We start from the raw sequence: 18,165 nt of genomic DNA on the forward strand, positions 1-18,165 counted from the left end.
TGTCCCTCCATGCCATCCCTGTCCCCACGCGCCATCCCAGCCCCCTACGCCACCCCAGTCCCAACTCGCCGTCCCTGTCCCCATCAGCCCGCCCCCGGGTCGCCGCCCGCCCCGGCAGCGGCCCCGCCTCGTCGCGGGCGGTGGAGGCGCAGGCGCGGCTGCCCCGGACCTGCCCCGGCCCCGGTTGCGGCAGCGGCAGCGGCGGAGCCGGCGGGGCGGCGGCGGCGGGATGGCGGCGCCGCTGAGCGACGGGGACCGTCGGAAGCAGATCAGCGTGCGGGGCATCGCGGGGCTGGGGGACGTGGCGGAGGTGCGCAAGAGCTTCAACCGCCACCTCCACTTCACCCTCGTCAAGGACCGCAACGTCGCCACCCCCCGCGACTACTACTTCGCGCTGGCCCACACGGTGCGCGACCACCTGGTGGGGCGCTGGATCCGCACCCAGCAGCACTACTACGAGCGGGACCCCAAGGTGAGCCCCGGGGGGACAAGGGACTGGGGCGCGGCGGCTGTGCCTTCTTCGCAGGTGCCTCCGTGTCCCCCTGACGGGTGTCACTGCAGGCATGACCCATGGGCATTCCCTCAGCCTTGTCTCTTGCGTGCTCCTGGCTGTGGCTGTGGCGCCTTTGTGCATCACCACGGCCGTGGCTCCTTGCCATGGCCGTGCCGCTCGTGCATCCTGCCATGACTTCTTCCCTGTGGGCATCGTCACACTTGCATCCCTTACACTCTGCTGTGGCTTTGTCCCCCTGGGCATTGCCATGGCCATGTCCCCATGACAACATGGCCATGTCCCTTGAATGCACTTCACAGTGGCTGTGTACCCATGAGCCTTGCCTCAGCCATGTCCCTCACACAGATCTTGCCGTGGACATCACCATGGCCGTGTCCCTCGTGCAGTTTGCCATAACTGTGTCCCCACAAACTCTTTTGGAGCCCTGTCTCAATGAACCTTGCTGCAGCACTGTCCCCCCTCAAAAACCCCCGTAACTGTGACCCCCTACACCTTGTTGCAGCCATGTCCCCTGTGATCCCACTCTGAGCACGCCCTTCCATGGGCCTTGCTGGTGCTAAATCTTGTGCACACTTCACCGCGGCCACGTCCTGCACTGGCACTGCCGCGGTGGTGTCCCCTGTGGGCATCGTCACCTCCATGTCTCAGCACATGCCTCAGCACAGCCATGTCCTGACTTCACTCCTGCAGAATACGCAGGCAGCTCGGCTTTGAGACTGGAGAGGAGTTTCTTGCCTTCTGAAAACCAGACAAGCTTTCCCAGGTAACCAAACCCTGGGGTTTCTTCCCACTTGTCAAGTCAGGACAGCGATGCTGGAGGAGCTGGGGGCTGCAGGACATTTAAATTGAGACCCAATCCAGCATTTGAGTGGAGAGCCACAGAGAGCAGGTACTAGGAAAGGCACATGCCTTCCCCCGTGCAGGCAGCTGCCTCCCTGAGTCAGCTCATTTCCCAATATTATGAATATTGCCTTGACACAAGAAGCAAAGTGCACTTTCACAACGGAATGGCTGCACATACACTGGGAGTTACACTGGTGGATGGGGCTCTCTCTTTTATCCTTACTCACACAAATGTGCCCTGATCAGTATTGCTGCACCAACAGAAGGGATTGTACAGATCCCATAAAGGCTCAGAGGAGCTTGGAGCAAGTTTTCTTACTGTCCTCCACACTTAGATTTTCACTAGGAATGTGTTTCTGTGGCAGACTGAAAGGGGCAGAGCATTTGTGCAATTGTGCAATGTTTCTGGTTTTTCTGATGAGCCCCAGGGAATAGACAGACCCTTTCAGACTCCCAGCAGAGGTGTCAGAGTGGGTAATCCTGCTGCTTAGGGGGGAAGGATCCAAGCTGCACTAGAAAGAGATTCAAGGGAAAGCACAGTTTAAAGTCAGGTTATTGCTCTGTTAAAAATTCCTGTTTATTTATAAAAATATCCACAGCAATAAATCTGAGTGAGGGCAAAAGTTTGCACAGCCTGTTTCTTATCCCACAAACAGGCTTTCGTTAGCATTCGTGGCACAGACACGGCTCCTCTCAAACTTGGAGGGTCACAACGGAGCAGCCTGTCGTGCACAGTTGTGCCAGGAACCCTGCCACACTCGGGACAGTTTATTTATTCAACAGGATGAAACGTATGAAACTCAGTGTGGGGAGAACAGGAAGACCCATGCGATGGCAATGCTGGAAAATTGCCAGCAGGAAGGTGCTGATCCTGGGCCCAGCCAGCCTGTGTGGGGCAGGGGTCTCACTCTGGCTTTCAGGAGGCTCTGGATCAGCTTCAGCCTAGCCTGGGAAAACTTTAAAAGCCCAGCGTAAACATCACCTCAGCTGAGCCTGACAGTGTATAAATATACTATTCAGCATCCTAGATAATTCTTGCCCTGAGTTAATTAGGGAAACACTTAACAGGCAGCGAGATTTTTCTATAGAAGGCTGTTGGCAGGGAGATGCGTGGCGGAGGCTTGGCCGGCGTCCCGTGCGAGATTCTTCTGACAAACAACTGTGGTGCGTGGTGTTCAGGAGCAGGCGCCAAGAGCCAGTCTGGGAAGACATCCCTACTCTGGAAAATACTTGGGTCTGCTCTTCATTTTAAGCAACTTTGGTGAAAGCAAAGTGCTGTGCTGTGTGTAAGCGACTTGCTTTGCCTCCCCAGCGCATTTACTACCTGTCCCTGGAGTTCTACATGGGTCGCACTCTGCAGAACACCATGGTGAATTTGGGCCTGCAGAATGCTTGTGACGAAGCCATTTACCAGGTAAAGTCCTGGGGGTACCAGGCTCCTCCTGAGGTACTGGCTAACCTTTTCCATGCAGAGGGATGGGTATCTTTATTTCTCAGGGCTTTACCCTAAGGTTGTGTTCTTTTGGCTGTACAAAACGAGGCTTGGCTCCCTCTTAGTGTTTTTCATTCCCTGCAGAAGACAGTGGGGGGACCCTTGGTTGCCTTGGAGTTAGAGTACATTTTTTCAAACCACTGTTTTCCTGTAGTGAATGGGAAAATGCAGAAGTGTATACAGAAAACAACACCCAGTATCCCAAATGATTAGAGAGTCACAGGCTGCAAAGAGCTTTCCATTAGCAGGAGAGATGATGGCTTTCCACAGGAGATGTAGACTGATAGGAGAAATTGGACCAGAAGAGGAAACTGGAGCTCCAAAACACCAAATTACATTTCATTTCACAAGGCACAGCAGCAGCGTTGCCAGAGAGAAGTTAATCATTGGGAAGGGAGAAAGGGGGGAAATTGTTTACTTGAAGTAAAGTATAATCAGATGATTTCCAATTGGAAAAAGACACAGGTTGGTATCACCAAGACAATCACAAATGTGAGGCCATGGTTACTTATATCGTTACTTGCAGCCATCTCTCAGCAGCTCAGTGACATTTTTTGGCAGAATGTGAGTTTTTTGGCTTTCTCAACCAAAGGCTTTATTTCTCCCTGCCTCTTCCCCCCGGCCCCAGGTGTGTTGGGAGGTGTCGTATCCAGCATGACTCTGTCAGTGAGAGAATTTGCCTCATTTTTTGTGTCCCCATCACCCTGTGCATGAGGCTTTCCCATCTTATGGTTGCAGACCACTGAAGTCTGAGAAAACAGTTTGGGGAGCAGCCACGGTGTTGGCTTAACAGCCTGCTGTCCCCCCTGGCACCAAGGTGAGATACTGCTGCCCTCCAGGAGGCAACATCTCTTGACTCCTGGAGAGTCCTTGCTAATGGCATGCTTAGCCTTCATCCGGCAGTGGCCCCCAGGCCACAGAACAAACAATGGATGCAGGCAGCCACTTCCAGCAATGGACTGCAGCCAAGGAGCTCGACTGCAGGCTGGACAGGATATGGGAAGCACAGAGAATAATTACCGCCAACCTGGTCATGCCCTTTCTCAAGGACTTGATGGATGCAAACAGAGGGATGACCTGCCCTGCTGGACTTGGGGGTCCCTTGCACACCAGCTTGGCCATTCACCATCCTGTCTCCAATGGCGAGTTTGGTTGAAGGGCCTCCTGGCATGGGGGGGCTGTCAGGGGATGAGTATTTTGTTTGAAGTCTCTAAGGAAACCTAGTTCATAGGAAAGGGGCGTTTGATGATGGGCTAAATTGTTTCCCAATTAACTGGGCTGCCCAAGGACCAGGGGCTGTTGAGATGCTTTGTGGGGAGTGGTGGGCATGGAGCAAGGACCCTGTGGGTTTCATTTCCCACAGTGTGGTTGGGTTTGGGATCTGTGTTTGGCCTTCTCAGAGAACAGCTCAGGACATGGGTTTTGAGTGGTGACATGTTCTGCTGTGGCTCTTTCCAATAGCTGGGTTTGGACTTGGAGGAGCTGGAAGAAATTGAAGAAGATGCTGGGCTGGGAAACGGAGGCCTGGGCCGCCTGGCAGGTAATACAGGGAGAGGGGAGCCCCCTTCTTTTGCAGAGTGCACGGGGACCAAGGGTGGAAGCTGTCACACCCTCGCCACTGCCTTCTGCCCTGCAGGCCTTCAGCAGTATGGGACCTTCAAGCCTGCTCCTGGCTGGCCAGAAAGAAGCCCCCTCCACAGTGAGAGCATCCAGGAGATGTGGGTGTGTGTTCTGCAGCGCAGAAGGCAGGGCTGCGGCTGAAAGAGGCTGTTGGAGCCTTTCTCCTCACCTCCATGAGAAATCTCTCACTTCTCAGAGGCACTCAGCAGCTATCACAGAGACAGATTGTCAGCTGCTATTTTAGTCTGCCTGTCCCATGGGATGGCTCAAGATGAGAGCTCCCCAGTGTGGAGTAAATGCTGGGGCTGATCTTTACCAGAGCTGCCGGGACTGAGGGCTGGAAGGGTTTCCTTTGGAAACAATGATAGTTAAGTAGCTGGTGGTGCAGCGGGTTGGGGTCAGAAGCCCTGCTTTACTGGGCAGGCAGGCTTACAGCAAGGCATTAGCACCTCAGGCAAGTTTAGAAGAGCTGTCACTGCAACAAGGCTGGATTCAGTGTTTTGGTGACCTCTTCTTGCCACCAACAGTTTGGGGGGGTTCATGATGGCTTGGCAGGATATACATAGGGTCCTGCTGCAGTCATTCTCCTGTCCCTTCTGCTCATAGATTTCCTCTGACTAATAAACATTTCCAGCAGCACTGGTTGTGGCAGCCCCTCACCTCCATGCACAGCACACTGTAGCAAATGCAGCAAGAGAGGAATGAGGTTCCTTGCAGCATGACCCTGCTCTGCTCTTCCAGCCTGTTTCCTGGACTCCATGGCCACGCTGGGCCTGGCAGCATACGGTTATGGCATCCGCTATGAGTTCGGTATCTTCAATCAGAAGATTGTCGACGGTTGGCAGGTACGTTGGGAAACTCAGGTCAGCTTTTCTCCCTCTGTTTTATACTGCAGTGGCCACCTCTGCCTATGGACAAGGCCTGGCCACACAAAATGCACTGCAGTGCCTTGAGCTGCTCCTAAACTGGGCATATGAGTCCATCACTGGGCAAGATCATGTGGAAGTTGAGCCACAGGGCATGGCTGAGACCAGAGGTCTCCCTGCCTGGGGCTCCATGACACAGCTGCAACAACCCCAGAGTCGCATCCAGCCTGGCAGTGAGTGGGCAAGGAGTCAGACTAAGGATGGAGATGTACCTAAATACCTCATGCAGGTGTCTGGTGAAGGATGGATTTGAACATGATGGAACACGGGCAAGTGCCTGGGGTGCTGCTGCTCCTGTGGATTCCCTGGGTCGCTGGCAGCAGGGTCTTAAACAGGGACTTTCCTGTAGCATTAGTGATCATAGTATTTTCTAGTGAAAATAGCTAAAAAAGTGCCCCAGCTGGCAGTTTTCCTTAGTGTATGTCTGGAAGTTGTTTCCATGAGGAGACATGCCTTGCTTCTGAGCATAAAGTACCTTTTTCCTCCTAAAATAGTGAGAGGTTTGAAGGTTATTTCTTCCTCCTTCTCCACAAAAAAGCTGCAGTGCTAGGCCCTATAAATGGTGAAAGCGGGGGAAAAAAGCTTCCGCTGTATTTGACTTCATGTTACTTAAAAAAGAACAGGGGTGGTGGCATGCTGGGTTGTGGCTCAGAGCTGCCCTTCCCTCCCTCCTCCCCTTCCCAGCAGAGAAATGCCTGGAGGCACAAAGCATCTCTCCAAGTGCCTCAACCTCTCTGGCTCCTGGATAACATCAACCTTGGTGGCTCTGATGGGTTCACTTTGACTACATTGCCGCTGTTACGAGCTGAGAGGAAAAACCCTCCCTGTTTCAGACCTAGATTACAGAGGGTGACTTGTGGCCAGGAACAGCACCAATGGGTGCCACATCCCAAGTGTAACAGTCAAACTGGATGTAAAGGCATGGAGACAGACTGAGTGCAATGGTCTGTGCAGTTTGGATGGCTCAAACCTGAGCAGCGCTGCAAAGCCCATAGAGGCTGCTTTATTTATACCAGTTGGGATGCAGACATCTAAGTTTTGGAAAGCCCAGCTGTCCTCTAGAGGCCTCTGCATATCCATTTTTAAAGCCCGCTTGCTAGAGCTTTGTTTTTAAACTTGTCTGCCTTCGGAGAGCCTTATTTAGCCTTCACTTGTAGACACAAGCCATCCGTTGAACCTCTTTTGTCTCTTGCAGGTGGAGGAGGCGGATGACTGGCTACGCTATGGCAATCCCTGGGAGAAAGCTCGCCCAGAGTACATGCTCCCTGTGCACTTCTACGGCCGTGTGGATCACACTCCTGAGGGTGTGAAGTGGGTCGACACCCAGGTACCACCATCATCTGTGTCGGTGCTGGGCTGGAGGAGACCAGGCAGGGTAGTGAGGAGGGGGAGCGTCTGACCCCGGGCTGCCTGAGGGGTTCAGGCTTTGCTTCTCTCCCAGATTGGCAAAACTCTCTCTGCTTCCCTTGCAATTACGAAAGTGACGCTGTAGCCTAAGTGATTTGAGGAAAAAAAAATTTTTGTTGGTTTGTTGCAGTAGGAATTGAAAAAAAAGAGGGATGATACTCAACAACTTCAGATCAGTTGGGACCTCCTTCCCTACTAATCTCCAGGGTGAAACCCCACAGTCTTGAATGGATTTATGTTGGAGGACAAATTGGAGAACTCTGGCAGCTCTGCTAGATTCCTTCTGCACTGCTCCTGGCCACTGCTCACTCACACTCAGTGGTTTTGCAGGTGGTTCTAGTGCTGCTGCTGTGGGTGGGCAATACTGTGGGTGTTTAACTCCTGTGATCAGAGCAAGTTCCTCTTTCCCAGACAAGCAGAGTGCTGTCAGGGGAGGCTGGAGGTGTGGTTTCTAGTCTCCAGTCTGCCCGGAGGCCTTGTTTTGTGGCATTGTGGAGCACAAATACTCCTTCAGCCTCCCACAGTTAAAGGAAGTAGTGCTGTACTTCAGGAGCACGTGCTTGCTCAGGGCACAGGCTGCTGCATCGTAGATGCATTCCCAGCTGAGGAAGGCAAGCTGTGAAGAGGCACGGGTCTGTTAAGAGGATCAAAGATGCTTCAGCCTCTCCTGTGTAAGCACTGCCCAGGATGGAGGAAGGAAGGATGATTAATTTCTCTGGGATTCAGGGATATGACCTAGCCTTGTTCCCGTGATGTTCAGCAGTCTCTCAGCCTGATGAGCCAGCTCTGTTCATCCAAGGAGCTCACAGTCACAGAGCCCAGCCATTCTCTTCAGTGCCAAGAGCTGAAGCTCAGTTTCAGAGTCACCTGGGCCTGCTCAGAGGAGAAATAAACCAAGTCTTTTTCCAGGGGTCTAGTTGTCCAAGGCTGTGCAGTGACTTAGGCCACTCCCAGGACAAACAGTGCAGGGGTTCAACACCACAGCCCTGTGAATATCTTGGAGGCACCATGCCATAGCTCTCTGGTCCCCGAGTGCAGCAGGCATCCACCTGGGGACCGAGTGCCATTGCATTTCAACATCTCTCTCTTCTGGTCCTAACAGTTGTCCAGGGTTTCAGGGATCCCAAACACTGCTTCCTACAAGGAGGTGAATTTTCAGATAGTGCTGTTAAGGAAACAAGTTGGAAAGGCTCAAAAAACCCAAAGACGCAGTCTCCAAATATAGCATTGCTGAGTTCATGTGATGTGTGCCCCAGTCTCTGGGCAGGCTCTCTGCCTGCTTCTGTGTTCAGAGCTGGTAATAGCAGCTTGAGCTCTTGCTGATCCCAGAGGAGAGCTGTTGCTGATGCCAGCACAAAGAGGCTGTTCAGGGCCAACATACTGAGTTTTCCCTGCTCTCTGAACGCAGCTTCTCCAGTTCTCTGCTGCTTCTCACATCTTTACTGGGAGACAGTCTCTGCCTGGTGTGCCATTAGATTGACTTGTTTAGGAGGATGCTGGCTCTCTTTGCCAGTGTCAGAGAGGAGGCCCAGGCTTCATGCTGCAGGATCAGGGCCTTGCTCTGCAAGTACCATTCAGCTCTGCTGACATAAGCCCTTGTTCCAGGCTGAGTTCAGGGTGCCTCGCCTTGTTGGCAACAAGTCTGGAGGCACACAGGTGTTGGCACATCAGTGTGCTTGTAAACACACCCATGCCTTGCTTGGCTAGTGTAATCTGAGCTGGAAGCCCCAGTGTTAGTCCCTGTAGCCATGTGTACAGGATCTTGAGGCTTAAACATCGTCTGTAAGCTGCACAAATAGTTTCATGCTCATGTTCAGTTCAGGTGCTGGAGATCTCGGTGAATTTATCCAGGCAGGTTCAACAAACCCTGAATATTGGGTGAATCACTCTGGGAATGGTGCTGAAGTGGAAGGGTTTGGTCCTGGCAGGTTGCAGAAAGCTAATGGGCAGGATTCAGGCTGTGGAGTTTATCCCACATGGAAGCACAAAGGTCCTAGCTGCCCTGGCTCTACCCCAGCACAGACAGAATCACAGTGGGCAGCTGAGGATGCTTGCTCTGATCAATAACTAATAGGTACCCCAGCTGGTATAGGAAGGTCAGCAGGCTGCTTGAAACTCTCCTTTGCATTTCACTGATGGGCTTGTAACTCCAGTTGGTGCCCATGATACCATGAAAGTCTGTGAAGCTCAGCAGGAGTGTTTTAGTGAGGTGAGGTTCTTACACAGCCAGTTGTCTGTGTCCTCTGGATTCTTCCTGCAGGGGTTTCAGCCACTTTCATGTCTTCTCCGAGGCCATTGTGCTGCTAACCAGAGGGGGATACTGTCCTTTTGCAGGTTGTCCTTGCTATGCCTTACGACACACCAGTGCCAGGATACAAGAACAACACTGTGAACACCATGAGGCTGTGGTCTGCGAAGGCGCCCAATGACTTCAACCTCCAGGAGTGTAAGTGCTGTCCCTCCGCAGCCTCTCTTCTGGCCAGGCTGGGACACAGTTGTTCCTGTGTGCATGGCACCTGGCACAGCACTACCCATCTGGCCTGCTTTATCCGTATCTCCTAGCTGCCTCCAAAACAGAGCACTGTGTGCACATCCATGGATCACACTATCCCCAACTACTTCCAGAGCCCTCATGTACCAAGACACCCATCCTTTCTCCTTTCATCCCCATCACATTTACCATGCTTTCACAACCTGCCCTATGCCTTCCCCCAGTCCACCTGCTACTGGATTCCCTACATCACCAAATGAGCTGCAAACTTTCTGTGTAGGGTCATTTTCTGTGCAGTGCTGATGGAAAAGAGCAGCACAGCCCACCTTACTGTTGGTTTGCTTTAGGTGCATTTTCCAGGCTTTAATTGCAGTGCTGAAGAGCAGATACAGGGCAGCTAACACACTAAATGTCAGTGCTAGTCTGTTACAGAAGGAGAAGGTTTTAGATTAGACTGATTTGATTTATTCTTCCGTGCTGGCAAGTGCAGAGATTTGTGTGTCCAAGCAGCCTTGCCAGGAGAACTTGTGTGGGGGACATGGGGTAACAGCTCCTGAGTCTCCTCAGTTCTTGACCAGCAGTTGTGAGCTGGGTTTTGATGAGCCTGTTGTACCCTTTAGGAGCTGAGTGTGATTGTGGTGTTTGTGCTTCTTTGCCCACCCGCATTTCTCCTTAGTTCTTAAGCAAGATGGCTGATCACTCAGTTCCTTCTTTTGCCTTCTCTGGCTGCTATCTGTCTTCAGTTTCTGTCTGTCCTTCCTGATATGTGTATCTTGAGAAGCACATGGAGATGGGCCTTTCTCTTGTCCCATCTCCTTCTGTCACTCTGGTGCCCTTCACACACGTACATTCCCGTCATATTCCATTAATCCCAGCTTGAATAGTCATGTTACAAAATCTCTCTATGAGCGAAGAGGGAAAAGTGCAGTGTCAGGGACCTACCTGCCTGAATCTCTACAGCTGCTGGAGTGCTGTGTGTATTTCTCTCTTGCTGCAGTCAATATGGGTGACTACATCGAGGCGGTATTGGACAGAAACCTGGCAGAAAACATATCCAGAGTCCTGTATCCAAATGATAATGTGAGTGACTCTCTTGCCTCTCTTCCCTGTTGCTCAGAATCATCTTTCCTGCAGGTTCCTTGCATCTCCTTGTTTGCAAGCACTGGAAGGTCATGGCCACCTGATGTTTATTGTTTTGGTTTAATACAGTGGGTTGTCCCTGTAATTCCCAATGAACACACAATGCTCTGCAGGCTCCAGTGGGTCTCTGCTGACTGATGGCAGCTAAGAGTCTGGCCCAGATTGTGTAGCTGCTCTGTTCCCTGCTGCAAGGGGAAGACATATTACTCCTTCAGCTTGAAGGCCTATGCCAATTTACATAAGGGGGACTTGTTCCATCCTCAGTTCAAGGGATTTCTCACTGTAGGGACTGTCCCAGGCCAAGCACTCACTGGACACTGGGTCCAAAAGGGAAGAACCCTCACTATCTAGTCATGGGTCAGCATCTGTGCTGGAAAAGATCGTCATCCCCTGCACTTTACCCTGCACTCTTTCATTCATGCTGGTGCTTTAAAATAGACCAGCATAGTGTGTGTGAGAGGCAGCTGGTGTGTCCAGAGACACACTCCTAGTTCCTGGCTATTGCAGGGAGCCCAAAATCCTTTATCCAAAAACCCTGCGAAGGATCTTGCAGCAAGGGAGGGAGCTGCGCTGGCTCTGTAGGAGTAGCATGGATGTGGCAGGCTCTGATGCTCTCTCTGGGGGCAGCTGTTTGAAATGCCAAGCCCCTTGTCAGTCCCTGCAGCTGCTGTCCCCATCAGAGACATATGAGAAACATCCACATTTGCCCTGATGAGGTGCTGAACTTGTGAGGCCTGTTGGGAAGCCCATTGGAGTGGATAGGAGCATCTCCAGGGGTTTGGCTGCCAAGTGGGTATGGATGTGGCAGCTGCAGCACTAATGGCTGTGGTTTCCCCCCTTTGCAGTTCTTTGAAGGCAAGGAGCTGCGGCTGAAGCAGGAGTACTTTGTGGTGGCTGCCACCCTCCAGGACATCATCCGCCGCTTTAAGTCCTCCAAATTTGGGTGTCGAGACCCTGTGAGAACATGCTTTGAAACCTTCCCAGACAAGGTGAGTCTGTGGTCAGAGGGTCGGGGGACATTCCAGCCAGACCTATCATGAGGGAAAGCAGGACACTCAGGACCAAGTGTATACAAACATGTATACAAACACCCTGGCAATTGGATTGTAAAACAGGTGAACTCTGGGCCCATTTTCCCAGGGGAAATTTGCAATTTGGAGCAAAACTTGAAAAGTTTGAATACCCCATTACTGAGAGCTCTATCTGTTTCTGGGGGGTGCGTGTCACAAGAAGAGAGTTGGGGCTGACCCTCACGCCAAACCTATGTACTGTCACAGTCCTATCACTGCCAGAACTGAGACCAGCAAGTCTGTGTTGCAGGTGGCTATTCAGCTAAATGACACCCACCCTGCCTTGTCCATACCAGAGCTCATGCGGATTCTGGTGGATGTGGAGAAAGTGGACTGGGACAAGGTAAGCAGAGCTGGGAGGTCCATGGAGAACCTTTCAGGGGAAAGAGGAGGAGATTTCCTTTCCCTTCCTGGCCTGGACACATGTATGTTTGTAACACAGGCCTGGGAGATCACAAAACGGACCTGTGCCTACACCAACCACACCGTGCTGCCTGAAGCCCTGGAGCGCTGGCCGGTCTCCATGTTTGAAAAGTTGCTGCCGCGTCACCTGGAGATCATTTATGCCCTCAACCAAATGCATCTCGATGTAAGGGACGGGGCTGGTCACAGGCTGTGGGAACTCAGGGGGTCTTGATCTGTCCATCTTCAGGATGAGAATGCTCCTAGGTCCTATGGCTGCATCACTAACGTCCCTTTTCCTGCCTGCAGCGTGTGGCAGCTCTTTACCCAGGAGACATTGACCGTCTCCGGAGGATGTCGGTGATCGAGGAAGGAGACTGCAAACGGATTAACATGGCTCACCTCTGTGTGATTGGCTCCCATGCGGTCAACGGCGTGGCCCGCATCCACTCGGACATCGTGAAGAACTCAGTGTGAGTTGGGGGACGCCCAAGGCATGCACCCTCTCCACTCACTGTGGAGGGCTTGCTGGGGCAATTAGGTGTCCAGGTCTGTTTTGGCTCCCTTGCTGGATATGGCAGGCTGGGGAGACTCTCTCCCTTTAGAGCTGGTGAAACTCTTGGCAGTACAGCTGAGGAAGGGGGTGAGAGGCAGCAGAGTTCACACCTGTAACAGGGAGATCAACAGAGTCTGCCCTGAGTCAGGAGCACACACAGTGGAGGCCCAGCGGAAGCTTTGGGTGGTGGTGGGTGGTTCAGAGCTCCCTGATGTTCCAGATTCAAGGATTTCTATGAGCTGGAGCCAGAGAAGTTTCAGAACAAGACCAATGGGATCACACCGAGGCGCTGGCTCCTGCTGTGCAACCCAGGACTGGCCGACATTATTGCTGAGGTGAGTCGTGAGTATGTGAAGTGAGAGGCTGAGCCTGATCTGTTTGATCACCTCTTCTTGTGGTCTGATCAGACCCAAGGCTGACACCTGGCAGGTGTGCATGGGGACAGCCTGGGAGGTGCACAGCTGCAGTACGTGTAGGTGTGAGGTTGGCCGGGCTTTAAAATTGATGATGAGGAGTTGGTGAAAAAAAGCTGCAGAAATTTGGATCTGGTCCCTGCCCTTGCAGTGACTGTGCATCGTCAGGGTGTCAGCAAACGTGTGCAGCTTCATAGGCACAAAGGAGCTCCCTTGGAGCCCCAGCCCCAGTTCTGTTCCATCTGTTTCTAGGCCCTTTAGCACAGGTTTTTGCTTCACCCTGTGACATGCCATGGCTGAATATCATCCTGTAATTAAATGTATGTTCATGTCCTGCCCATCAAGTTTCTCCAGCTTCCAGGAGGCCCTGGTACATGTGCATGCATCCTCCCTCCTCCCACTAAAGCTCCTTGAGAGAGGGAGGCTTGTTTGAGTTTTTTCAAGTGCCCTATTTCCATTGGGCTCCCTGATGACACAGAGAAGTAACCTCATCATAAAACTTTGCCCCTTTTCCTGGCCACACTGCATCTTCCAGTTCCCAGTGGGACTGTGTCATCTCTGTTGGGGAAGTGCAGTTGTGGACAGGGTGAAGTGCCTCATGGGTGGGATATTCCTCTCTTGGTTTGTTCTTTTAGAAAATCGGGGAAGGCTTTATCACAGATCTGAGCCAGCTGAAGAAGCTGCTGGATTTCATCAATAATGAGACTTTTATCAGGGATGTGGCAAAAGTCAAACAGGTAATGTGCACTGGAGGCGAGGTGGGCAGAAGGCTAAAGGCACCATGCTCCCAGGAACATCCAAGCAGCAAATACTCACTTCTGATGCAAGCCCTGAGAACCCATGCCTATTTCTCTTTTTTTTTTACCAGGAGAACAAGCTGAAGTTTGCAGCCTACTTGGAGGAGCAGTACAAGGTCAAGATCAACCCTTCATCCATGTTTGATGTTCAGGTCAAGCGAATCCATGAGTACAAGCGGCAACTACTGAACTGCCTGCATGCCATCACCCTCTACAACCGTAAGTCCTGCCTGGGCTGGTACATAAGGAGTGTTCCCCAATCTCTCACTGCTAGGGTCCCCGTGTAAAACTATGGCAGCTGGTGGCCAGGGACTCCTGTGCCTACCTCTGCCCTGCTGTCATGAAGGGCTTCTCTCCAGGAGGGAATACAAAATGTCTAAAGGGTCATACAGACCTCTGAGGAAAAGCTCACAGCCCACATCTCCAGCCCAGCTGGTGCCCAGGTAACCCCCACACCTGTTCTGCAGGTGTTGAGACTGACCTGATGCAAGTTAAAGTCCCACTGCCCAGTGTATACTTTGGGCCCCTGCCCATTCCCTAAGGGAGGCAAGTCATTTGAGCTCTGCATTGTGCTGGCTTGAGTAGTTCTTCAAGGATTCTGCAGCCAATTTTCACCCACCACAGCTCCAGCAGATGTCTGGTTGGCTTCAGAGTCCTGCAATTTTGATGGGTCCTTGTGACATGGGCTGAGATCCCGGCCCACCCCTGATGCATGCAGTAAACTTCAGTTGTGAAGATTTGTTATTTATTTTAAAGATCAAAATTGAGCTTTCAAATTTGAAAAATTTTGAAGAAAGGTCCCTGCTCTTTCAGGCATCAGAAGTAATCCGTCCAAATCCTGTGTGCCCAGGACTATTATGATTGGAGGAAAGGTAAATGCGTTCCAGACTCGGTGCATGCATGGCTCAGCGAGGGTGTGGGGAAGGTACTGTCCCCTTTCTGTGGCTTGGCGGGGCCCGCTGTAGGTTGCCCAGTGTGTGTCTGCTGTTGGGCTCTTCAGGAAACACCTCGACGAACTAACTGGGTTGAGCAATCACTGTTTCCCTGTGGCTCAGGACTTCTCCTCCCATGAGGGTGTTTTTGCTAAATCATGATTGGGAGAATTAGGATTGTTCAGTTTGGAGAAGAGAAGGCTCTGGGGAGACCCTACTGCAGTCTTTCAGTACTTGAAGGGGGCCTTTTAAGAAAGATGGAGACAAACTTTTTAGCAGGGCTTGTTGCAATAAGATGAGGGATAGTAGTTTTAAACTGAAGAAGGAGCAGTTTACATTAGATCTAAGGCGTAAATTTTTTACAATGAATGTGGTGAAGCACTAGAGCAGGTTGCCCAGAGGTGGCAGATGCTCTATCCCTGGAAACATTCAAGGTTGGAGGAGGCTCTCAGCAACCTGGTCTAGTTGAAGATGTCCCTGCTTATTGCAGAGGGGTTGGACTAGATGGCCTTTAAAAGTCCCTTCCAGCCCAAACCATTCTATGATTCTCTGTGAACAGCAGAGGTCAGGCCCAGACTCTCCCTGCAGTGAGGACCCACGCTGGTATCTCTCATGCTCTCCTTTATAAGCCTTCACCATTTCTGGGCTGCTCTTCTTCAGGCGGCTCCTGGCTACCACATGGCCAAGATGATCATCAAACTCATCACATCCGTTGGTGATGTCATCAACAACGATCCCTATGTGGGGGACAAGCTCAAGGTCATCTTCTTGGAGAATTACCGGGTATCCTTGGCCGAGAAGGGTATGTCTGGTCTTGTGTAAGCGTATTTCAGGAGTTGGGCATGTCCCAGCTAAGCCCAGGAACTGGCTGGCCTAAGAGGCTGTTATGGCAGGACAGCTGGCTGTCCCCTGGGAAGGGCCTGAATGTTCCACAAAGGTCAGGAAGCCAGCTTTATGCACGAGTGACAGCAACTGCATGGGGTCATGGCAAAGCTGAGCCTGGCCCCAAAGTCATGCTGTTTGGGCTGAGGTTGAGGTCAGAAGGGCCACTAGCAGATGTCCAGGCTTGTCCTGGTTGTGGGGAGCCGCAGTGTACCAAGGATTAACTCCTACCTCTTTCGCACCCGGCAGTGATCCCAGCAGCGGATCTCTCCCAGCAGATCTCCACAGCCGGCACAGAGGCCTCAGGTACTGGCAACATGAAGTTCATGGTGAACGGGGCCCTCACCATTGGGACCATGGATGGGGCCAACGTGGAGATGGCTGAGGAGGCAGGCGAAGAAAACCTCTTCATATTTGGCATGCGGGTGGAGGATGTGGAGGCCCTGGATCGTAAAGGGTTGGTACATGCCAGGGCTTTTCAGATACAGGTCCCAGCTCTGGCAGGGAGAGCCGTGTTCTCTGGGAGGGACACCTTCCTCCCTGGGCAGCTCTGGAGCAGGAAAAAACAGGGGGCTGGAGGCAGTCTCTGCCTGGGGCTGGGCTGTGGATGATCCATCAGGGATGCAGCTTGTCCAGAGCACAGTGGCTGTGAATGGGACATTAAGTCTGGGCAAAAAGTGTTTCAGGCACTGCTACTGGTCTAGGAGCCACTAGCAGGGTTCTCTGATGGACACGCCCAGGAACAAGTCCCCTCACTCAGGAGCCATACAACATCCTTACCTGCCCTCCATGCCCCTGAGAAGTCAGGTCCTGCTCTCCGGGCCCAGGGAGAGCATCAGTCCCTACAGCCCGTCTCTGCTGGGCACAGGTACAACGCCCGGGAGTACTATGAGCGCCTGCCAGAGCTGCGACAGGCCATCGACCAGATCAGCAGCGGGTTCTTCTCCCCTCGAGACCCTGGTTGCTTCAGGGATGTTGTGAACATGCTCATGTACCACGACAGGTGAGTGCTGGGAAGCATTCCCTTCGGTGGGCTGCGGCTCAGCCTGCTTTAGCCTCCTTCCCTGCCAGCCTGGGTCCTCCTGCACAGCGGCTGAGCCCTGCCTGCCCACAGAAGGCAAAGCCCAGCCCTACTCTGCTTTGGGTTTCAGGTTTAAGGTGTTTGCAGACTATGAGGCCTACATTAAATGCCAAGGCCAAGTGGACCAGCTATTCATGGTAAGACATGCCCACTACTGAGTGGGAGGGATGGGGTCTTTGGCCATGGCAGTAGAGTGGGGAGACTGGGGGGAGCCCTTCTCACAGACGCCACAGTGTGTGGGCATGGGGCAGGGCAAGGCAGGTTTTGCTTCTTTGGCAGCCCCACACCATGGCATTGAAATCAGTCAGGTGTGCACAGCCAGTGCCCTGCAACGCTGCGAGCCGGGACAGAGCTGGGTAAAGGGACTGACTGCTGACATTGCCTCTCCTCAGGATCCCCGCGAGTGGACTAGGAAAGTCATCAGGAACATTGCGTGCTCGGGCAAGTTCTCCAGTGACAGGACCATCACAGAGTATGCCCAGGAAATCTGGGGTGTGGAGCCATCTGCCACAAAAATCCCCCCACCCAACCTCCCCCGAGATTGATGCACGCACAGAGGGAAGGAAGGAGGAATAGGCTCCCAGCCCAGGAGGCCTCACCACCAGTCAGATGGGCTCAGCTCTGCAGAATCAAGGCCTTTCCCTCAGGGGGCAGATGGATGCTGTGAGGAGGAGCCCTGACTGAGGAACAACAGCTGGGGGACATGAGAAAGGACCTTGTGTTTGCACCCATGTATCCAACCTGCATGTGCTGCATAGTGCTTTTAGTGAGATGACCATGGATAAGTCTTCCAAGCTGTGCTCCATGCTTAACAAGGGCTTTCCAACTAAACCCTCCCCTCAGCCCCTGCATGGAAGGGCCTGGCCTCCTTGACCCTGCCCCACAAGCAGGATTAGCCAAAACAGAGCCTGTCTTGCATCCTCCTCTGGGGGTCTGCCAGGCCCAGAACTAGGGGAGGGAGAGGCCACTCTGCCTCCCAGGCCAACCCCTTCCCCAGTAACACCTACAGAAGGTGGGGCTGGCTGTTAAAGCAGCTGGGCCCAGGGCAGTCACCAGTGTCAAACACTGTGCCACAAGAAGGAGAGCCTGGGATCAGCAACTTCCTTGCCACAGAGCTTACCGTAGTTTCCTGCCACACCTCTTTGCTAACTAAAGGCCCAGTAACCAAGCCGCTCCAAGGATTTTTAGGCTCCATGTCTGCATAGAGAGGGCTACCAGAGCCACCACTGCCAGGTGGGTGGCTGATCTTTCTGGTTCTTGGCTCTCCAGGTACAGCTGTGGGCTGAGTGCTACCCAGGGGGTGAACATGGATCACATCTCTGGCATTCCTCCACAGCAGGGTCATGCTGTTCCACGTGTCCCTCCCAGTGCTGGGGTCAGAGTTTAACACTCATAGTGCAGCATAGTGCACCAGTACTCCCCTGTGTGACACCAGATCATTAAAACAACCTGAACACCTGCTGGTTTGACTTTGGACTGACTTGTGACTACTCCACACCTCTGGGTTCAGGTTGCAACAAGTTCAGGCCATGATTCCTGAATTGATGCTGTCCTTCCCCAGCTGTGGCTTCATGGGATGTGGTCCTGTGCAGCTGACGG

General features: G+C 52.7%; 1 protein-coding gene across 1 annotated transcript; it reads left to right on the plus strand.

Moving 5' to 3' along the window:
• The first annotated feature begins 142 nt into the window (after positions 1–142).
• PYGB (glycogen phosphorylase B) lies at positions 143–18,027 on the plus strand. Its single transcript, XM_027696955.1, has 20 exons — positions 143–472; positions 2,670–2,771; positions 4,311–4,389; positions 5,211–5,314; positions 6,591–6,722; positions 9,137–9,248; positions 10,291–10,373; positions 11,279–11,422; positions 11,754–11,846; positions 11,946–12,092; positions 12,215–12,378; positions 12,682–12,796; positions 13,510–13,611; positions 13,743–13,890; positions 14,485–14,543; positions 15,264–15,405; positions 15,735–15,942; positions 16,354–16,488; positions 16,637–16,703; positions 16,959–18,027. Exons 1-20 carry the CDS (start codon positions 230–232, stop codon positions 17,109–17,111), a joined length of 2,532 nt encoding a protein of 843 aa, XP_027552756.1. The 5' UTR covers positions 143–229; the 3' UTR covers positions 17,112–18,027.
• The last annotated feature ends 138 nt before the right edge of the window (positions 18,028–18,165 follow it).

This window comes from Neopelma chrysocephalum, unplaced genomic scaffold (genome assembly GCF_003984885.1).
Source record: "Neopelma chrysocephalum unplaced genomic scaffold, ASM398488v2 Primary Assembly neopelma1_117, whole genome shotgun sequence".
Classification (NCBI taxonomy): domain Eukaryota; kingdom Metazoa; phylum Chordata; class Aves; order Passeriformes; family Pipridae; genus Neopelma; species Neopelma chrysocephalum.